Source organism: Blastocystis hominis (genome assembly GCF_000151665.1).
Source record: "Blastocystis hominis, Singapore isolate B (sub-type 7) whole genome shotgun sequence assembly, scaffold_10".
Classification (NCBI taxonomy): domain Eukaryota; class Bigyra; order Opalinata; family Blastocystidae; genus Blastocystis; species Blastocystis hominis.
In genome coordinates this window covers 1-24,468 of record NW_013171817.1, presented here as the reverse complement: position 1 = coordinate 24,468, position 24,468 = coordinate 1, and the positions used below count along the sequence as shown (strand labels likewise).

The window sequence follows — 24,468 nt, the reverse complement described above, 5'->3', positions numbered from 1 at the left end:
CATCTTATTATTCACTATCCACCAGACAAATTGGATTGTGTCGATTCTTATTGATTCAATTCTCATAAGGAAATATGTGATTATTTGTTTGGATTGTTCCATGTTTTGTTTTACCTATTTCTGTTTGTTTTATGTTTATCATCATCATTATTATCATTATTATTGTATACCCATTTTAACCAATCATAGAATCAATCATGTGCCATCAGTTTGAAACAACAATACAAATTCCACAGATCATTGTAAAACGAACCAAATAGAATTGTTCCAATCATAATCAATCGAAATGTGTTCCTATTAAACGAATCAAATCAAATCAAATCAAATCAAATCAAATCACCTAACAAGATAAGATAAGCTTAAACTTACCAAATGGAATTGAAATCTATGAAATCATATGAAATCAATTCCATTCTATTTATCAACAATACTCGAATCGATTTCGATTGAACATACCCCAATGATACAAGTCGATTGACATTTTGAAACAGATTTGGAATATATATTTACCATCTCTATTCAATATTTAGATCCACTTTCCAATGTCACCAAAACGAGGACAACAGAAACTCCATTATACAGAAGTTATTGATGTTAGACTTGGAAGATCCAAAACAAATCATAACCAATCAATTCATTGTTACTTCGAAGTGTCAATGAACAAGAATCATCATTCCATCTTTCTCCCCTACCTTCCAGTATCCGATATCATATGATACACATTGTTATTCATTCATTTATTCATTCTGTTTTCCTTCATCACTCACTCATTCACTCAATCATTCATAGATTAATATATCATTGATTGTCATGAAGGAAACACTTGATTCTTTGCTTTCATTGATTCCATTTCTTCTCTTGTTGACAAGGAATATTGTTATCGATTTTGATGGTTTGGAATCAATGAATGAATGGTAGGGGAGAAAGAGAGAAGTAGTAATAGCAGCATCAACATCCACAACAACAACAATAATAATAGTAGTAGTTGTAGTAAGCAATGAACCAAACGATCTATCAAATGATTCAATCAATAATCAGAACCTACAATACGAAATCATTTCAAATCAATCCGATTGATGATTCGTGACAACGATCAATCTTTCCATGCAAACCGACAATCAAATGATCTTCTCTTCATATATATTTAAATCTGAATCGATTCACATAGATTCATTCAATTATGTGGATTGTTTGAAATTGATATGCATTCTTGGTATTTGTTTGTTTTCACATATCGAGTTTGTTCTTCATTTCGATCATTCCACATAACAATCTAATTGATCTATTATCCAGAATCGATCAGTAAGTATTATTGATCGATTGATTGATTGATTGATCCATTATAATAATACTCATATTACCAATAATATGACTATTATCATGGATTTGGTTCTTTCCTTATTTCTTTATTAAACTACACATATGATTGTTTCAATATCTCTTTCTATGATGATTATTATTATTATTATTATTAATCATCAATAGCTATGGATTGTTCTCAGATATTATTCTTATTCTTATTCCTTTTACTGTTATTATTCTCATTATTGCTTGTTATTCACATACACATTGTTTGTTCTACATCAATTTGGTATTGATTCGATATCGGACACTGCATTGAGTTCACAATTCATCCATTTGGATTATTACTCATGTTATTGTTCGTTCCTATTATGTTGTTGCTGCTCATTACTTCATTTCATTTCTGTTCTAGACATTGCTTTTGAACACATAATCTTATTATTCTTCTCATTGATTTCTATAACTGTTATTATTGTTGCTGTGCCATTTTAACGAATTCATTGTCGTTATTATTGTTATTTGCTTTGTTGTTTGATAGATTCATATTATGAAAGAGTATACAGAATAGGCATCGATTCAATCAATCAATCAATCAATCATGCGTTAAACAGTCATAAAAGCATGAACAAATGATTGAATGAATAAATGATTGAATCGATGACATTATTGATGCAGAATTACAGTTCATTGGTTGTGATAAAGGTCTTTGTTGTTTTGTGAATCACTCCACAGAGAGAGAATCTTTCGTTCATTCATTCATTCATTGATTCATTCAATGATTTGTTGGTTGATTCAATCATTCAATCAGCCATCCAAACCAAAGTGAATTATATATGATTATATGAATGAATATAGAATAGAATAGAATAGAATAGAATAGAATAGAATAGATTGAATGAAAGACATCCTTGTTACTGATTTACAGATCATTAGTTGTGAGTAGTGTCTTGAGATTGTCAGTCATTTCTTATATAAGATATCATTCATTCATTCATTGATTTGATGGTATAATCATTCAAATATCCCATTGCAATTCACATTATTGGTCCACTTTATACAGATTTAACGATATTTCCTTGTCAACAATCCATCATTCATTCTTATGGTACAAAATATACATAATCACAGTATGCACTCAATTCAAATCGATTTTTGTAGGATTACTCATTCATTCATTCATTCATTCATTCATTCATTCATTCATTCATTCATTCATTTGTTTTCATTTCAGTGTTGAATTGCTGAAATCATATCGAATCCAACTCCAATATCACAATCAATCACATTCCCATTCATTTCGATTCTCTCTCATTCATTCTTCATTATCATAATCACGTATTACATTAATAATAAATAACTAATACATATCATTGAATGGATTAAGATCTTAAGCATTGAATACTATTTCTTCTTTTCTCTTTTCTTTTTTCTTTCATCCATTCATGGTACAAACCATCTCCATGCTATGCAATTTTTGTACATCCAACTCATATTCATTCAATAGATTGTGACCAATTACACAAATCATTCCAGTACTATTCTATTCACATATAGCATACAATCTGTGATAATATCTAGGAATCATTCAGTTCCAACCACTATATATCAATCATTGTGCATTCCAACTAACAATAACGGAATTTACTACAAACTCCAATCATTCATTCATGGATTGGTTATTCCAGTACTAAGTATCAACAGTATTGTTTCTGCTACTCAGAATTGGTTATTTTATGAAAATGGATTTAACAGAATCGAACATTGTGTTAAACCAATGAAATGACAAAATCGTGTTTGTCTGGATTTTGTTTGTTTTGAAGCAAAACTATGCATGATCTATATAATTCGTTTCAGGATGTACTAAAACAGATCCCTGTGAAATATCATCATTTCAGCTATTGTTCGTCATAATTTGTGAAAATGACTCCATTTCCATTGCTACTTCATACATATGTTATTTTCTACTATTCTATTACATTCTAGTATTGTTGTTTTCATTCATATTTGCCATTACTGATTATTCCACACTTACCTATCTTATTTTCACAGTATTCCATTCCATGGAGTATACTAATAAGCCAAAATATACTATCAATCACAAATACACATTATTCTATCTTTCCATACAGAATAATAATAATGATGATGATGACAAAACATCAACTATTCACAATCAATACTATTGAGAATAACTATTATGAAGACTCTTGTTTGTTAATATTGCTCATTCCTTCTCTCAGCTTAGAACACGAACTAACAACATTATTAGTTGTCACATTTAGAATGTGAATTCAATATGGGCTTTGATACAATTCATATCACACAATATGTACCAAAATGAAACACAACAATGCATATCTGAATAATCTAGTATTGATCAATTGTATGTTCAATATGACTAATGATTAACAGCAAATGATTATCGATATTTAGCAAAAATAAGTATCACTATTATAATAACTAGTGATAATGGTTATACGTTATTAATTGTTGCAACAATACATGATCCTGGTTATAGTATTGCAAGATTATCCAACTTTGTGTTGAATAGATTGAATAGGCATTATGAAACTGTGAGAAACATTATCCATTCACATCAAAAATCAGTTGTTTCGATTTGGAGTGTTATATCTAGTTTTGATACATGGATTGCCAATGATTATTCTCTAAATTAAGCATTTCTTCTCACTATTTCTAAAACTGAAGAAAGAATTGTTACTCCGAATTCGGATAATCATAGAGTGTCATTTCGGAATACTTATTATCCTCGTGAATCAATCGATTTTTGGTTACGAAATATTGTGTTTTAATCAAGTGACTCTAACATTTCAAATTGAAAATGATTCAGAAATAGTACAATATCGTTTATCATAAGGGAAACATATTGAAGATAAGATAGGTATTGATACAAATAACAATGTAATCGGCATGATATACAATTATCAAGCCCCACAATACATGTTCAAGTCTTTCCGTACATCTGCAATTCATATTAATTCAAGATATCTTAATAGTGTATATATAGAAGTGATTCTATTTGTGATAATCCATTATTTCCTTTTTAACAAAGATCAAGTATTCGTAGTATTGATTTGATTTGGTATTTGATCGATATTTACTCATCATAATGCCAATTTGAGCAACACCCATATATTTATCAAATGATATTTCGAATGGATTTGGTATATCTGAATTCCTAAGTACTGTAAAAAGTGTTGTAGGGATAAGAACGGTTTATCAAGAATCGTTCAAGAAGTCTCAACTTGTGAATTCATAGAAAGAAGAAATACTATCATCATTTAATACCAACAATCCATTCATTAAACACATAGTTACAATCTAATAGTAATATGTGGAACTGGAGGAAAGGCAAGAAAATAGTAGTCTTGGAAGCAGGCTTCTTAGGCAGGGTCTTTCTGTCTCTCTTGACCATGAAGAGAATGCCGAGAACCAGCAGAACAACACCGATGATGATCAGAACAATTCCGATCAAGAAGTACAGATCCAGCTTATCCTCGATACAATACGAAGTCGGAATCGCCCACGAAGCCGTAGCCTTGTCCTCGTTCAACACGCACGTTCGCTCGCTCACTCCCTTGTAGCCAGAGATCTGCGTGCAATCGTACGAATAGCTCTCGCTCGCGGCGGTTCGCGGGAAATCGGCCATCGCCGGGCAGTGAGGCACCTCCACAGTGATGTAAATCGTCACGTTGGTGCTGCCAGCAGAGTTGCTCGCAGTCACCACGAACTCCGTGCGATCCAAAGCCGTCGCCGAGGTTCCATAGATAGCACCCGAATCCGAGGCAATACCCATTCCCTCGGGCAGATCCGGCGAGATCATGAACGACTCCACCGTTCCGTTGTACATAGCGCTCAATCCCTCGTAGTTCACGTTGGTGGTAACCACAATCTCCTTCTCCTTGTAATCCAGATTGGTCGGCAAGTCCAGCACGCACTCGTCCATCTTCAGAATCGACAGTTCGCCATTGCTGCAAGTACGATACGCCACACCGTGGTAGTTCTCGGGGCAGGGCTCTTCGTAGCGCTCTCCGTCAGCCAGCGAGATTCCCTCCACTCCCGAGCAACCAATCGGCGTGACCGTGATGGTCACGGCCGCCTGGGCGGAGCCCGCGTCGTTGCTCGCAGTCACAGTGAAGGTGTAGGTGTCCGCCTCCTTGATCGATCCGGCGATCACTCCGTTGTCCAGCAGCTGCAGACCACTGGGGAGCGAGGGGCACGAGAACACGTCCACCTTGTTCGACACAGAGGGCTCGATGCGGATCGCTTCCAGCGAGTCGCGGCTCGTCGAAGCGGGCGAATAGGAGAAGCTGGAAGGAGCCAGCAGCGTGCATCCCTCGTAGTTGATGGGCTGGAACACGCCATTGACACACTCACGCGTCGCCATGCCCGAATAACCTTCAGGACACACAGCAGCCTCCGAGGTCGCTCCGTTCATCACAGCAGGGAACTCGTCCAGAGCCTCGCAGCCATTATCTTCCACCGTGATGCTGATCGTCACCGACTTGGATTCCGCGCTGTTGGTTCCGGTAATCTCGTACTCGGCAGCAGGCGAAGCCACAGTGGGCGTACCCGAGATGGTTCCGTCCGCACCCAGCACCAGACCCTCCGGCAGATCCTTGTTGCACGAGATCGAAGGGAACGCTCCGTCCGTCAGCAGCGAGATCGGGGTCAGTTCCTGGTTCGTCTTCAGCACGATCGAGTTCACTCCGTAGGTGAAGAAACCGCTCAGACGCGGCGTACAGTGCTCCAGACTGGGCTCCTCGAACTCGCCTCCCATGCAGCGAGCTATCGCGTAACCCGTGTAGTACTCAGGACACACAGCCACCGAGTACTCGCCGTGGTTCGTGGCCAGATACTCAGCCGTGGCCTCGCAGTTCACAACGATCGAGGTGAGAGAAATCTCGGTCTGCAGCGATCCAGCCGAGTTGGTCGCCGTGATGGTGTACTTGTTTCCAGTCTGCGTGCTCTGCAAAGCTCCGGAAATCACTCCAGTGGTGGGATCGAGCGTCAGATCGGCAGGCAGCTCGGGAGCCACGCTGTAGGACTCGACCGATCCGCTGACCGTGGGCTCGAAGGACTGCTCCTTCTGGTAGATGATGGTCACTTGGTTGTTAATGCCGTAGACCACAGCGATGGGAGGCAGCAGCGTGCACTGGTTGTCCTCTTCCTCCTCCAGCTGGTTGCCCGTCGGCGTCGACACGCAGTTACGATAGATGAAGCCAGTGTAAGTAGTAGGGAAATGGCGCATAAAGCGCGAAAATTTTTTCGGCCCTTTTTCGGCCAAAGTTGCCCTTCAGACCCCCTCAATTGCATGCCGGTTGTCCAAAGTCACCCCTCAGACCCCAACTTCCATAGCTCATCATGACTCACGTTGGTCAACCTGTAATTTTTGGCTTTCATAAGAAATAAGGGTCGAAAAAATAACCTTAGCCTGCTCGGCTACCTCGAGTACCATGGCGCATAAAGCGCGAAAAATTTTTCGGTCCTTTTTCTGCCATTTTTATTCCTGGCCTTCTATTTCTACCTGGCTACCTCTATGGCCACGACGCAAAAAGCGCGAACCCTTTTTCTGCCAATTTCTACTAGATTACCCTTTTAGACCATTGCTACCCATTGCCCACCTCAGAGACCATGGCGCAAAAAGCGCGAAAACCTTTTCGGCCATTTTCTGCCAATGTGGTAATTGTCTGCCCTTTATACACTGTTTGATAAAGAAAACAAAGTAAAAACTTCTCCTTTACATGTCCTTCAATCGGTAATGTCCAAACGCAAGTGTGTGTATGTTGTCGTCCAAGATCCATCGTTTGTTATCCGTGCACGTCATAAGGGTCTTGGTCTGTTCCTTCGTGCTGATATCGAAGGCCTGGTTGTTGATGCGCTTGAAGCTGCCTTCGATCACTGCATCTTCCTTCTTCTCTGCCTCAAGGACACGCTTGTACAAGTCGATGTTCTTCACACTCATCCTCTCACCATCGATCACCACGTTGCGAGGAACTCCCTTTGCTGCGTTGTGTATCACATGCTTCTCATCAACCAAGCAGTACATCTTCGGTCTAAGTCCCACGAACTCCGTGATGCGATGTCCGTTGTGCTCGTCCTTGAAGATCGGACCAGGCAACTTCTTGTTGAAGTTGAGGAACGAGTCCAATGAAGGGAACTTGCTCTTGTCCACTTCATGCTCGTAATAGTTCACGAGTTCACCATAGAAGTAGCTCGTGTTATCCAATTCCGAGAAGTCGAACGATTTGTACATGTCGCACATCTTGTGAACGATGTTAGCGCGATCGTGCAGTTGCACGATGAGCGAGTCCGTGTCTTGTCCCAACAGCTCCACGTTATCGAATGTGTTCTTGAGCACATTGTAGTAGAAATCGTAGATGATGTGCTTGGACATGTCCAGAATGGCAAACCCGATAAAGAATGGCTTCTCCACCCTGCGCACCGGTGTATTCAGCTTGATACCGATAAGATTCTCGGAATACATGGTAGTCCCGGCGATTATGTCATACCCATGCTTCTGCATGATTGCCTCACGTTCATTCCATGTGTTAGCGACACTGTCACTTTCTATCCGTTTCAACCCAGTCTCCACGAATTTGCCATAGGTGGAGTTTGCCAACAGCTTGTACAGGTTCTTCTCCACAGTGGTCTTGGACTTCGCTCGTTTCTCACTCAGCATGTTCACATATTCGAAGATGAACGGTGCCTGCTTGAATCGAATGATGTGGTGAATGTGCGTGACACGATATCCCTGTTGAATGTCCAGTTGCAACAGAGAGTAATGCACGAGATACTTTTGACGAGGTACAAGATCGCAGATGAGCTTCGGTGTATTCACCTCTTTCACTTTGTCCACAATGTCGTTCTTCTCAGCGTACTTCTTGATTCCATCAGAGTACATGCCCGCCTTCTGTACGGGAAAGAATGGCAAGTCATTGAACTTGTCGTGGAGTTCCACTGGTGCCTCGATGTCACACTCGATGAAGAATCCATACTTACCGAACGTCTTGAGTGATTGAACCCACCCATTCGGGTCACGATTGATCTTCTCCATCACTTCTCGTCGCTCAGGTACACCCACCAACTCGTAAGGCATCATTCGATGCATGGCTCCACCGTACAGGTTGTTGGCGTCCAGGTAGTAGATGCCTTGGGACGACGTTGCTTGCTCCTTGTTGTCAATGTTGACCTTGGCATGTCGTTTCACGATCTGTGTGATACCTCCTCGCAGGTTCTTCAACAATCGCATGAAGTCATCGATATCATTTGTCTCCATCAATCGAATGCCCTTGCTTTCATAGAATTCACCCATGCGATTCAAGAACACTTTCACCAGTTGTTTCTCGGCGAGACCCTCATTCGCGTTGATGCGCATGATGTACTGAGCCCATTTCCTTGCGAGGGTCATAAGGCTACTCTCACTATGATCGCCCTCCATTGTGACCTTCAAGAATAGCGAATATGCCATTTGCGGTGCTGTGATGTAGTGCATTGGATCAACACCGAATGCATTCAGTGTGGTGTTTCGGAAGTGTTCGAATGCATCAGCCATGAGAGTCACATCGAGTACATTGTACAATTCGTAGTATTCACCCCATGTCTTGATATCGAAGGTCTTCCACAGCTTCACCATGTGATCATACTCGTCTTGAGGCATCATTTCTCCCTTCATATCATCAATGCATTGCTCGCGAGAAGGAATGACGGTATTGTTCAATGTCTCGTATGATTTGATGAGACTGTAGAACATTGGTTCCTTCCGTGTCAACAAATCGATGTATTCATCATTCCATTGCTTGCCTCGAGACTCGCAATACTTGCGTAGTTGTTGTTTGGTGTGCACATAGAGGTCCAAGTTACCTCCAAGTGTCTGTGCCACAATGGAACGCAGTGGACTGCTGATGAGCTTCAACGAGTCCTTGAATTGAATGCCATTGTATTCGATCTGCATTTCCTTGTCCTCGGTGGTTGGAATGACTTCGAGATTCCCGCCAGGCATCGTCGCGATGAGCTTCATGATGAATGTGAAGTCGTAGTGCGATCCATTGTGGAAGTAAACTGGCAGACGATAGTTCTTCTTGTTGAATGAGAGTTGTAGGTTACACTTGGTGCAACAGGTGCAGATGTACTGTCCAGCTTCGAAATGGCGTACTTCTCCCTTTCCTGTGGTATATTCACCTGCCACATGTGCATGATGTCTAACCTTGTCATCCTCCAGTTTCTTGCGACAGAAGGGACACACGGTTGCTGAACGAAAGTCCTTCTCGACCTTCGATGTGCTCTCCAATGGCAATTCATCGAAGAGATATGTTTTCACACTCCCTTGCAATTGTGTGAGATACTCCATGAAAGGACGAAGCTCTTCTTCGCTTTCGTGTGGTGCATGAAAGACTCGTAGCTGCGTATCAATGGCAGGGATACGAGACACGGCTAGACAGGATAACATGATCGGCTTATGTCTGTTCTTGTCATCAATGGCTGACTCGAAGTCAGCGTACACGACGACCAGTGCTGGCATTTCGTATCTCTGGTTTGTGAATCGCAACCGAGTCTCCTCGTTCGACAACTCGTACTCTTCGCTTTCATTGACGAGTTCACGATGTACTTGTACTTCGTGAGCATGAACGGCTTTGTGAGATCCGAAGAAGTCGTCACAGAACCTGCACTTCACGTTTCTTGCTGTATGTCTATTCTTCACATCACTCTGACGAAAGATGCGATGCTTGAAATCGCTCAAGTCCTTGATGTACAAGAAATGCTTGGGAATTTCTTCCCCCTCCCGTGTATCATTCACGATGCAAAGCGACACACATGGGGCAACTTCGTTGCCCCGGGAACAACTTCGTTGCTCCCCACATCCACTCTTCCTTTTCGGCTTGTACACTTGATAACACGTGAATAGATCGTATTTATCCTCGGAGTTGTCATCGTATCCAGGTAAGAGTGTGACCTCGAATACGTTGAGAGAGACTTTCAACAGTTCTTCCAATCTCGCAAAATTCTCTTCACTCGCGTTGAAGGGTGCATTGTCGCGAATGTTCATCGCCTCCTCCACCTCGTGAATTGTCATCCCGAATACCTTGTTCTTGTCGGGTTGCTTCCACCACTTGTTGTACACACTCGCATCGCCCATCTTGCGATTTGCAATAATCTTGTGCCCACCTTCACTTGCCAGGATGAGACACCGTTGCAGACATCGGTTGTCATTGATATTCGGGTTGACCGCCGTCTGTCCAATGATATAAGGTGTGTGGTGCTTGTAGCCCACGAATGTACGAAGTGGGAACATCTCGACATGGAAACCGATCCACCCATGGTACACGAACCCGCTTCCCTCTGTCTCCTGTTCCTCTATACCATTTCGGTACCATTTCAAATAGTCCTTGATCCACTCATCGATACGATCTCGGCGAACGATGCGGAGGTGTCCCAATCGATCATCGGTGAGGTTGAGTATCTTGGGATCTCCATCATGTGTCAACATGAGATTGTATGCCATCATGGTGACGAAACACTGGTTGTACTCGCGCATACCAGTCATGATAAACTTCTTCACGATCTCATTGAACTCCTCGCTTTCATCGAATACGAGGTTGATCGGTTCCACTTCCTCATCGCCCTTTTCACCCGGTAGTCGAACCCACAGTCTCTTGTCATCATCGTTATTGAGGCGGAAGTCCTTCTTGGTGCGCTTCTCATTCATCCATTCCTTGTACATATCTCCTTCCACGGTGTGATAGTACGTGAGTGCATACCCGAGTGACGAGTTGATCACGTCCGACAAGCGCCCTTCGGCCACTTTGCGATCGAACCGAGCGAAGAACTTGTTGCGACGTGCTTCACGTCTCTTCTCCACCGTGTTCATGAACTCAGGCAACGGACGACCTCGCTTGTCACCGAATTCATGTCCGTTCCATTCATACTCAAGAAATCGCTCGTTCCATGTCTTGCTTCCAACAATCAGATACTTATGCTCTCCTTTGGGATCACTGACGCGCCTATGTGTCACTCGTCTGTTAGGTGTTACTTGTTTCAGCCCGAATACCTTGTTCGACAGATACGCTCGTGAATCAGGAATGGTCTGATCGGTGAACTTCCCATCGATCATATAGTACTTGGCTGCTAATCGTTTCCAGATTTGACTCCCAACCTTAATCTTTCGTCCAGTCTCAGGGTTGATAGTATATTCGTCGCGATAAGAATCCATTTATATATAGGCGACAAATTCTTTAAGTGACCAAAGTGAAAATGGTGTGACTTGGAAAACAGTTATGGAATTTCCGACCTAGAAGAGGGGCAACGTACGTTGCCCCGGGATGCCGAAGGCATCCCTAGAATGGGAAAATCGCATGGCCATCTTCGTCATATTCGAATTCATCGATGTCGACATACTCAGACTCGGACGACGAATCGTCTGAATCGTCGTTTGCGAATATCTTGTTGATGTCTGGATCATTATCGTATGCTTTGGCTTGTTCTTTCGTCATCTTCACCCATTTGCCACCTCGTGGTCTAAAGTTGTCACGGAGTAACTCGTAGTATGCTGTGCCACCAATAATCATGGAGCGATTGCTGGGAGAAAGCATTCTCGACTTGGGAACGTACTTCGTCGTATCCGGTGGTAATGGTTTGTCGTACAAGCGATTCAATTTCTCGTCGTACTTGAATCCATGCTTGAGAAGGTTCCAGAAGCGAACTCCGTTGATTTGAATTTCTCGTCCTGTATTGGGGTTCAATGTGTGAGTAGGTCTATTCATTTATATTTATATATATATTTCCCTTTTAATCCTCGTTATCCCCTTCCTAAATGAAGTACAAGAAAACAGAGAACAACACATGGTCATCCCTGGTACGCACCTGTGAGGACGAGAATATCGAACTCGCCGATATCATCATCCATACCAAGTATCCGATCAATTCCGAGCATCTATTCGGCTTCAGTGTTTGCACCCCGCAAGCAAATGTGAACTGTGGTTTAATATTGCACGACTATGATTGCATCGAGATGACTCTGGATGAAACTCGTCCGCCCTTGTTTACCGAGGATGAATGGGAGTATCTATTGCCTCAATTGGAATCCAACGGTCTGCTCGGTGTGCCTCTAAATGTGTTTTGGAGGGGCGATGTAGGGAGCAACGAAGTTGCTCCCGTGGCACGCAGTGCCCCCAACTCACTGCCTCCTCACATCATCGGTGTAATGACCGAGAATCGTGCTGTTTACTTCTTCTCCAACTACTATGTACGCGTGGTCTACAAAGTTGTGGATGATGAAGTGCCTCCCGAGTTGTCCGATCTGTTCATCGATGATGGCGCGTGTCTGAAGGGTGTGTACGTTGCGTGCATACCAAAGACCAAAGTAAATAAGTAAATGTCGTACATCTTCAGCAGCAATGGAAACAACTACACGTTCAAGAAGCTCGATAACATGCTCATCAACATGCCAGAGAAGGACGGTCATCATGTGCTAATTCGAGAAACAGTGGATGGCGTTCCTCAGTATTCGTGGGGCAGTGCTTCATGCATCGTGAAAGCGAACGAAGCATTTGTCTTCGAGTACACACCAGAAGCTACCGAATCATTCAATGGCGAGTGGGGTGGTGATGGTATGCCGCCTATGCCGTCCGGATCGTACCTGGTGACCACGAATGTCATAACGTACCTTCCTGAAGACATGTTCAACGATTGCGACTCAATCGAATCTGTGGTTGAAAAGGGTTATCGAGTGCTAGTCACGTTTGACAATACGCCTATCCTAGACAGACCGTACATCGATACATTGAATAGTCTTGTATCTCATACTGGTTATGCTGTTGTAAATGTTGGTTCCTCTCCTGTCCTTCGTACGTATTCGAATCTTCCTATCATGCTTCTAGGTGGTGTGAAGAGCATCACGATCGTTTTCGAACACCTGGGCGAGGTTGTTTCTTCTTCTGGCTCCTCGTAATGGGTCGATGTGATCTTGCTGCCTCTCTCAATGCATTGGGTTCCTTTCGACTCTTGGATCGAGTGACAGGCGGTGCTGGTTGTGGTTTGCATTTGCTTGCCAGCAGTTCCCAGTGATAGCACTTTTGGGTGCGATTGTTTCCATCTTTCACTTCGTACATCAGTGGCATGATGTGATCGTCAATATCAACAATATCAACCAAGTCCTGAGACCATTTGCTTGTCAATGATCGCTTTTCCAGAATGCGAGGTCTTCGTGTCACTCCAACATAATCACCAACATTGAATTGAGGTGTTGTGTCCTTTGCTGTCATGTTGGATGGTTCTGTTTTCTCCGTGTACAAGATGTTGTTGTTAAGTCAAATGTCATTGGGTGTATATCCAGTGTCTCTGTTCTTCCTTGCATTGTGTCTACGAACTGTACCATCGATCAAGTCGAACCATACACCTTTCCATTGATTGAATGGAAGGAAGGAACCATGATGTGTTCCTTGATATCTCGAATTGTTCGTTCGGCTAGTACTGCTTTATTCGCTGAATCCATGTGATACATGGTGATGTCATACTTGTTCAAGATGTTGGTACGAAAGATGGCATTGGTGAACTCGGTACCTCGATCCGAGCAAATATGCTTTGGTGACCCGTATGTTTGAATGATATCCTTCATCGCATGCGTGACTTCTGTAGCACTCTTGCTTTTCAATCGCCGAGCCATCAGGTATTTCGAATATCCATCAATACATACAAGGACGTACTTGTATCCACGATTCTTGTGGAATCCTGTGGACTTCTGACTGCCCAACACTTCCTGTATCCATTTGTGTTGTTTGGAAGAGAAATCGATGAGATCGATGAAGTATATGTTTCTCTTGAAGCCACTGATGATCACTCGAGTGGCGCCTCTTCGTTTTGCTGGCTTGCGTAGTTCCTTGATCTCGTTCATAAATGAACCGCTTTATTCAATGGTTGAAAGGGATATGGAAATGGATGAATAAGAGAAAAAACCACAAACTGGTTATTGACTCGAAATGCAAGGACAGATGTCACTGCCTGTGCGTGTATAACGAGAAGAATGAATCAAGTGACGACAGTGGAAGCGACATATCGATCAGTCCAACAGAGATTAAAGTGAAATAATGTATTCATAAATAGAAATGAATTTATGGATGACATCGGTTCGAAAGCAGATCGCGCGGCGATACGTGCATAACATGATCAACTCATTTGTCGAAGATCCTAATAGTGGAAATTACTATGAGAACTATGATCCTCCTTATGTGTCGTTCTACTCACCTGACATTGGACGACTTCTCGAGAAAGCATGCCATGATGACAAGTACTCCGTATGTCATCCCCAGTTTGATGTATTGCACGATCCTCACAATGAGATCTATGATATCGATGGTCATCGTGTGTGTGTAATTAGTGGCACGATTGATATTTATATCGATGGTGTTGCCTATGACCAGAATGAGTTAAGTGAGTGGCGCATGGAGGCTGCCAAGGCTGCCAAGGCTGCCAAGGCTAACAAAGCTACCAAGTTTAATATACGGTTACCAAGTCGTACAAAGTAAAAAACGGGGAAGCCACGGCTTCCCTTTTCACTTTGGCTTACATGCCCTTTACACCTCCATGATGCTTACCTTCAGTCGAGTGAAGTAATGTTCGATCGTGGTGTCTCCAGAACGTATGACTTGAATTTTCATATCTACAGGGCGTACTGATGTGAATATGTTCGTGCTACTCAATGTCGTTGTTGGCACTGGATTATTCAAGTTTGCTTTAATGATTGTAGCTGTCTCGACACCCATTACGAGAGTTGGCACGCTCGTGAATCCTACAAGTGCCTGTTCATAGTTGTCACAACGAAGTACGGCATCGATGGTGATCATGTACGTCTTATTGGGTTCCAATTTGATGGGTGCAGAAAGGTCCGAACCTTCCGATGTGAGTGCCTCGCTAACAACCTGGTGTCCACTTGTCCAGGAGGTGTACTCGAATGTCTTACTCAATTTAGCCGATGTGGGTGATAACGAGACTGTGCCGTTTTCTTTGACTTCCATGACGTACTTGCCAGCAGTGGATGGGATTGTTAGCTTGGACACGTTGGTCCCGTTGTTGTACACGAGACACTTTTCATTGCTAGTACACCCGAGGATGTCTTTGTAGACAATCTGAGGCGTGAGATTAGTAAGAATTGGACTCTCATTGCTACTCTCGACCTTGAATGTCGCATAGCCTGCCGTGGTTGGCAATGATAGACCATAGACAGCACTGTCACAGTAGGTGACGATTCTCTGCCCATCAGATCCGATTCCTAGAGCTTCATGGAAAAGACTTCTTGGTGTGACCTTGTTGAACAGGTAGTCATTGTTCGAATCGGCTGAAAGGAAGAACGTTCCCTGCTTACTTGGTAAGAATAGATTCTTCGAATCACTCTTGTCCGAATTCCAGTTCGGTACCGCATACCAGTCCGACGTGCTCGTAAGTTCGAGTGCCTTGAAAATTACGGGCTTCGTCAACGCTTCCAATGAAGGACCACTATCCGGCTCAGTCGTGAGAATGAAAGAACCACTTTCTGGCAGATTGATCGCTCCGAACGCCGAGTTATTCTTGAAGAAGGGAATAGCTCCATTGGTTGGAATGGTAATCGATTGTCCATCGCTGTCCTTGAAATACGAGTTATCCAAGGAAGTGAAATCTTCACCTGCGACGGACTATGTGTACACATCGCCAGTCTTGGTAAGTACGTAGTTGCCATTGGTCGACGGAAATGCGAACGTGTCGAAAGAGTTGTCCGAGTAGTGACTGGATACCTTCGGTCATCTCCTTGCGCTTGAACACTCCGTTCTGGAGATATACAAGTTTCTCAGGTTGTGTTGGTGTTGCCATTTACTATACGTGGATGGGAATAAATAATTTCACTGCTATAATAAATGGCTACTACAATTCCTCCTGTGCATAACTACGAATCGCAGATTGTGTTCAGCAATCAGTCCAATAACATCAAGTCGGCCGATGTGATCAATTGGACGATCGCTCCATCCGGTGATGACGTGTACTTCAATCTCTACAAGTCACGAATGACCTTCAAGCTCAAGATCACCGGGTTGGCAAATAATGCAGGCAGTTCGTCGAAGGATATCTATGTTCCGGTGAAGAAGAACATGTCGGGCATTGTGAACAACACGAAGGTCACATACACCTATTGGAATGGTGAGAACTTGGCGTCCTTGCCTCTGAGTGCAGGCAACGAAAACATCGGCCAGATCCGGTCACTCTTGAATGCGCTCACGGACAACAAGCACAACAATGTGGTGAATGAAGGATTGAAGGAACTGTCCTACATCTACTACGATGCATTGGACTACGATACTGACGATGAAACCGAGAGAGCTGCGGCCATCCTGGGTCGACCTTATGGCGGGAAGTTGTTCTACAACATGCTCAAGTTCGTACAGCCACCTGGATCGACCACGGCGTACACGACGATCAATGTGAACTTTGCAGACATCTTTGAAGGTTGTTCTCAGGAACGATTCATCAATCTCACGCAGATGGATGCTCAGATCTATCCCACGAACGACGATGCATACTTCTACATCGATGCTGGCAAAATCAATACCGCTACAAGTCCGGACGCTGTTCCATCAGCCACGGCTTTCACCGGTGTGTATTTCGACACGTGCACGCTTTGGTATCACAGTTACAAGACGAGCGATGATTCCACCTTCGATCCTGAGGACACTCAGTTGGTGAAGAACCAGATCATGACCAAGACGTTCCGTATTCCTACTGGCCAGAACTTCATCGATGATCGTGTGTTGGTCAACTTCCCCGTCAAGATGGTGTTCATGATGTTCACGGACGACAATGGCGATTTCTCGTCACTCAAGGATATTCGGGTTAGTCGGATCTCATTGAATATCGCTGGTGAACAGAAGCGTATCATCAATGTGGACAACACGAACACACCTGATGGAATTGATCACACGTTCTTCGAATGGATGGACTATCTTTGCAATAGTCGTTCCGACGAGTACGACACGCTGTTGACGTACAAGACGTGGTTGAATCAGTTCCGAATCTTTGCCTTCCCGTTAGCCGAGTGGTTCCCGATGCAAGCAGCGAATCAGATCCAATTTGAAATCGAGTTGGAAGACGAGGTTGCAGCGACGACCCAGATGCACCTCATCATGATCCGTGCCAACACGGTGGGAGCGTGAGTCGCTCTTAAAGATTTCAAAACATAAATATAAATAGATATGAGCAACAAGATTCAGGTTTTCGATCTTTTCAACACTTCTAACATTTCTCTCACTTCCACCGGATTCAAGAGAGATGGCGAATCGGCTAAGTATGTCTGCAAGATCACCGATGCTACCATTGTTTTCGTGGGTGACAACTCGAAGTTCGAAACAGACAAGAAGAAACTGCTCAACACTTTCTCCATCACACTGCCCAAGGAGCAATCGGAAGAGTTCAAAAGAATCCTCGATGAGACGAAGAGAGAGAATCAGCCGTACAGCGAATACGATGGCGAGATCCAGTTCAAAGTGAAATTGTGTCCGAACACGAAGATCGTGAATAACGACAAGAAGCCTATCAAGATCGATCTGCGAAATGTGCCCTGTGCCGATCTTCGCGAATACAAGGATGCAACGATCGATCTTGTGGTGACCGGGGAGAGCAAGGAGTTCATGAAGGAAGATAAGGACGGCAATATCACCGAGTTCTCGTACACAACTCTCACAGCAACGCAAATCAAGATCAAGGATAAGAATAGTGTCTTCGATTGCGATTTCCTGTAAATGGCTACCGTGGTTGCTGTGACTACCTTTTTCACTTTGGCTATCGTGGTTGTGGTTGCCGTGGTTGCCATGAATAAATGGAAGAATCCCCATACATTCCAAACATTGATACAACATTGCTCGCCATTAAGAATCGAATAAGACGATTCAATCATCGATGTCCGTATAACAACAAACGATTGACAAGAAGAACAGAGAATACGCTCAATCAAGCCGAAGTAATGCAGGATACCATCAAACAACGGATGGAGAATGAAACTGATGAAGAGAAGAGCAAGCAATATGCCAAAATACTGCGAGAACTAGCCGACTACATCCAACCAGAGCAAACCATTGATGAGCAATTGCAGGATCTTCGACAAAACAAGGAGAGCATGGGCATTATGAAGTTCGATTGGGAACTTGATTGCCAGGACACATTCCTCAATCAATTCACACTCATCATTGCTCCTTCCAAGTCGGGTAAGTCGTTCCTCATCAACCAGTTGTGCTACGAGATACCTCATTCATTCGACAAGATCTGTTTCTTCATGGGAAAGGTCAGCTATGAAAACAAGTGTCCACAAGTGCTCAAACATGTCGCCAACAAAGCAGGCATCAAGACACAATGGATCAACACGGACGGAGGGGGATCGGAGATTCCCCCGTTCACGGATAGCGAGGACGTCGCGTACAAACAATTGAATGAGGATGGATCAAGTGTGGCCATCTACAACGACACCACATATCCATCCATCTACATCTTCGACGACCTGTACACGAAGCCGAACGATCACTGGGTAGTGAACTTCATGGACACCATGGCTTGCATGAGTCGACATCGAAAGACCAGTTGCTTCATTGCATTCCAAGGATTCTCTCGATTGAGCAACAAGATTCTGGATAATGCCACTCGAATCTTCTTGTACTATGACATCCTTGGACGCGAGGATCTATGGCGCAAAATGAAAATACCACCACCTTCCAATTTGAGCGAGGTACTTCGTGATATCCAGATGGGCATACACACACGATGGTACTACCTGGACGACGATTCGCTGGTCGAGTACGTCCCATACGAGCTGAGTAGCAAACAACAGGCAATCAACAAGATGCGATCGAAGTTACCGAAGGCATTAAGTGATGAACGAAAGAGGAAGGAAGTGGAAGAGAAACAACGACAAGTACAGCAACTCGAGCAGGAATTGGGACGACAGAAGACCACGCAAACCGTTGCCTCCAAAGTGAATAAGGCACGCACATACAATCTCTTGGACATCAAAGAGGCCGTTGAAATCAAACCACAGGACTACAGTAAAGCCATCAACACGAAGGAATTCCAGTTCGTACAGAAACCGAAGGATGGCATGACAAACTACACACCTCCAGAACCAACAAAGCACAAAAAAGGCATGGCGGGACTTTGTCCCACCGGGATGACGAAGTCGTCCCGAGGCAAAGGATTGCGTTCCAAGTACGATTTGACATAATCGTGATACCCAAAGAGGGGCGAAACTATGTTTCTCTCCCGAGGCGACATTGTCGCCTCCAAAGTGAAAATGGGTTTATTATTCATTTACTTCTACAACCTCTGGATAGCCGGGTCAACAGCGTCGTGCGTGTACAAGTGAAGGAGTGCCAGGTAGCCACAGTTGTTGGCAAAGATCGACTGGTATTTCACTTTGTTCACACGGAACACACGGTTCGTACCTGCCAGCGGGAAGTCATTCATCTCACCAAAGCTGTCCTGGTAGTTCAGCGTGCCATCGGGTTCACGGAAGCAAGACACGAAGTGGCCGAGGTTGCCATTGTTTTCAAAGGGTATCCAGATGATGCAATTCGCTGGTTCTTTGTACTTCTTTGCCAAGGACTTGTACTTGTCCAATTCCATCACATCGAAGTCGGGTATCTCGAGTTTTTTGGCCAGTTTTCGAACTTCATCGAAAGTCATTGGTTCAGCATCCACATTCATGTAGCCGTGGGTGTATAGCCTACCTAATACGGAGGAAGCATAGCTTCCTCCCGGGGCAGCTTTGCTGTCCCTCAGTACACTCTCCTTCGGATCACTGACTTCTCTATCTTGTTCTCGTTCTGTGGAAGGGAGGTGAGGATGCGATTCTTTTTTTTCGCCGGGACTGCCATTGCGTTCACCTCGTCCGAGAGGTCCGAAATGTCGTAGCCAGTGCCGGCTTTGCTTTCCTTTCCTTGGAGTCTATTGGCGACATCGGTTATCCCTTCTTTTGTCATGTCACCCACCACGTTCGCGATCTGTTTCACAGTGTCCGATCCTGTCTTCTGGGATACATAGTTCACACCCTTGTTGATCGCGTTGTTCGCAGCATTCGTGCCAGCATTCACCAGGATATCGGTGATGGGTTTCAACTTGTCGGCATTGTTGTCATACCATCCTTTGATCTTGTTCCAGGCATTCTTGAAGAACGTGCCAACACGACTTGAACCGGCGTACATTGCTCCACCTCGGACTTCGATGTTTTTACTTTGTCGTTCAATGGCTTTCATGGTCTTCAACACATCGTCGTAGTCGGATGGGTTGATTCCATTGAGGAACACAGCAGAAGCACCGCCGAATTTCAGCGCGCCACCCTCCTTACCCTTCACTAGCTCTTTGAGGCTTGAGATGATCTGTGGAGCCATCTGAATGAGCGCTGGGATGATCGTGGCAGCAAGAGTACCAAGTGCCCCGCCTTTCTTGAGTCCGGTCAGCTCGTTCATCAATTGCGCTTCATTGAAGGCTAGTGCTCCTCCGGGTTTACAAGCACCGCCTTCCTTGAAGCCAATGGCTCCACCGGTGTCCTTGAAAGCAATAGCTCCAGTAGTAGGGAAATGGCGTATAATACGCGGAAATCCATTTCCTACCAAATAACCGCGGAAATCAATTTTCGACCATTTTTCGACCATTTTCTGCCATTTCCTGCCATTGTCTACCTGCTCACCTCGATGTCCATAACAAGAAACGCGCGGAAACCCATGACTGCCAATTTCGGCCAATGTTAACCTGACTTCCATTGTAGGCCATGGTATGCATGGATGTGATGGGGACAACGAGGGACGACTTCGATTCCTCCCCATTGTCTTGTTGACTAAGGTAAAGAGAGAAAGACCATGCACTACTCCATGCTTATTCAAGGCTCACCTACCAACGGCTCATTTACATGGGTTAATCCGTACAAGTACAAGAATCCCTATATCACTTCCATGACTGTCCTGTTTCATCCTAATGGTTCGATGTTTAATAACGTAGACACGACGAATGTGATTACTAACAGCAATGATGAGACTGTGACAATCCCTGCTGGTTATTACACGATCAGTGAGATCATTGCCTTGCTCAATACCATGACCGATACTACATTCTCGATATCCACGAATGCCTCGTCGTTCGGCTGTATCTGGATTCAGTCCCCACACACCATTGACTTCACGGATGCACCTGACATTCGTGAGATCCTCGGCTTTGATGGACGAACGGTCATTCTACCTGCTTCGTTCAGTGGATCGAACGTGATTGATATCACGCGAAATCGCCAAGTGATCCAAGTCTACTCGACGATCGTGCGATCATCGGACCTGAAGATTGCCAACCAGAACAACAACCTGCTCACCACGATGATCATTGACGATCCAACAACTGACTATGTGCGAACTGTGGAAGACGTGTGCATACCAATGATCACTCGGTTTGATCAATTGATGTTCGTCTTCCGCGATATGGATGGCAAGATGATGCGACTGAACGGCGAATTCGAACTCCAATTGACGATTGATGACGTGTATGACGAAGTGCCTTCATCGATTGCCTCTGCGAACCAATTCTCCATGATCGAAGTGTTCGGTAATACTACGAAGAAGGAAGTGAAGCTGGACAATCCTCTGTCGTTCGACCAGTGCTACATCTCGTCTGTGTCGTTGTATACGGACTTCGTGTTGCACAACGTGCCGACTGATCAAGTGGTGCTAATCAATGCTGGCGCTACGATTCAAGAGATCGCGATATCACGCGGCGCATACGACATCGAAACGATCATTGCAAAGCTGAATGCAAGTGATGCCCTGTTCGAATTGGTGTATAGCGGTGAGAATGCGTTCCACATCACGGTAGATCACTTCTACATGATTGATTTCACGAATGCACCAGAGATCAGGTCGATCCTTGGATTCGAATCGGATATCTTGGTGAAAGGAGTGGATAACCCGAAGCGCTACTACATGTCTTCCTCGTGTAATCACGTGGTTGTTACTGATGGCAGGGAATCGCACATGTTGACATTGCCTGTCGGTTACTACACGTTCTCCGAGTTCATCGAGGCTGTCGGTGCTGAAATGGTGAAAGTGCTTCCACTCACGTCCATGACAATCGAGGATGATCATGTTCGCTTCAATGTCCAAGCAGACGGATGGTATTTCGATCGATCCAGTATTGACACGACGATCGATGGTTTTGGTTGGACTCCATGGTTCAAATTGGCATCAACGGTACGAAATCTGTGCATCGAACGACCTGTGGAAACTTCGTTCAACCCTGAAAGCGATTCACCACCTGATATGACGAATGATCAAGGTATTGGTGGTCATGCGTACATAGGATCAAACACCTTCATTGCGTATGACTGGAAAATGCGTACAACTGATAATCGGTTCCTGCTAAAGCCTCTTGTGACATACACGATGCGCCTAGCTGATGGTTCATTACTCGATAGTGGAGAATTCTACATAACGGACGATACGTCTACCCCGATCAAGATGAATACTCTTACAACCACCTGTTTTAATGAACTCAAAGCTCGATATGCAAGTGCTATGGAACTACCTCCATCTCACCAGAATGCAATTGCGTGGACGGTGAATGACAATAAAGAAAGCATGTCATGGACTGCGAACGACTATGCACCATAATTGGAATTGCATATCACATCAGAAAATACAGGTGACTTGGTATCATCAAATGGTTCCTCGATTGGACCTTGATATTCCGAGGATAGTATATATCACACTAGAGTGTTTATCGATACCACGAATTATATACTTGGAATACGTGGATATGGAGAAAGACCTCTCACAATCCAACGAGGTCATTATAGCGCTATTGATATCGTGAATATGATCGCTAATGTGATCAATAAGATATATGTAGATGCGTCTCTCGGAGGGTACTTGGTATATGTCATTGCAGATAATGGTGGTCGAGTACGAATGGGATGTCGAAATGGTACAGAACCACGATTCATATTGTTTTGTGATAATCCATGTTTCAAGATTATACCCGGACCATACGCTGAACCAGGTGGTGTGTATTTGTCTTGTTATTTCGAGTTTTATCGCAATTACTACATCAGGATGCCCGAGTTGACGTCACCTTACGAGTTTGCGATGGCGAACATCGATGGACTGAATGTGACGAATATGATCAAAGGTAGTACGTATTCCGATCGTGCTGTGTCATTTGACTTCATACAACCAACACGTGTTACGTATGTGAGGAATGATGAAGTTGTTGTTCCATCATTGAATACCTTCGTTGACTGGGAACAATCTGAGTCGTACACGGCTAACACGACGATTCGCTTCCCGTACGGAATGATGACACTGGACGAAGAGGGAAGCAGTGCTTCCCCCGAGACTGATATCACGTACACGGATGACACGGTGAACCACAAGTGGACCATACCATCACGATTGACACAGGCTGACATGATATGGCACATGAACCAATGTTTTGACTCGGCTGCACTTGACATACGATGGAAAGCTGAGTCAGATGGGTACTACATTCACGCTGACTATGTGTTCTCGTTGAGTGGCAACCTTGGCACGATCATTCCCGCTTCAGGATCGCAATCGCATACATGGCGTATCCCTTTCGACGATGGTGTGTACTATGCCAACTATGGTCCAATGGTTGCCGAGTATCCTGTCGATATCACGAACGGTCTATCGAACATACAGCTGTATTGCAACATCGTGAAAAGCAAGACGATACCACTGCTTGCGAATGTCCCGATGGACAACTTGTACAAGAATTACTTCTACAAGAATCGCATGTTGGTACCATGTTCTGAATTGCTTGATCGCATCGTGTATGAACTGAAGGACGAAAATGGTGACCCGCTATCGTTCATTGGGAACGTGTACCTGCTGATCGGCTTCACTGTTTCAGGAGGAAATAATAAATGAATCTAGTGTTCAACATTGCTCGAACGTACGAACATGAATTCACGAGTAACAATCTCATCAAAAGCGACATGGTAATCGACAGAGCGACTATGAAGGGAGAATCGCCTGGCACCTGCCTTGTCCTTGATCGAGTGAACAACATGCAAGAACGACGACAGTCTCCGTTGGTTGTATTGAACGAGGAGTACACGGAAACGGACGTGGCGCCATGTGAATATCC

General features: G+C 44.1%; 2 protein-coding genes across 2 annotated transcripts; both read right to left on the bottom strand.

The window, feature by feature from the left end:
* Positions 1 to 4,597: 4,597 nt before the first annotated feature.
* GSBLH_T00001219001 (uncharacterized protein) lies at positions 4,598 to 6,571 on the bottom strand (the record flags this gene model as incomplete). Its single annotated transcript, XM_013039583.1, has 1 exon — positions 4,598 to 6,571. One exon carries the CDS (start codon positions 6,569 to 6,571, stop codon positions 4,598 to 4,600), a length of 1,974 nt encoding a protein of 657 aa, XP_012895037.1.
* A 489-nt stretch (positions 6,572 to 7,060) lies between these two features.
* Positions 7,061 to 9,670, bottom strand: GSBLH_T00001218001 (uncharacterized protein; the record flags this gene model as incomplete). Its single annotated transcript, XM_013039582.1, has 1 exon — positions 7,061 to 9,670. The coding sequence occupies one exon, from the start codon at positions 9,668 to 9,670 to the stop codon at positions 7,061 to 7,063; it is 2,610 nt and encodes an 869-aa protein (XP_012895036.1).
* Positions 9,671 to 24,468: the final 14,798 nt, after the last annotated feature.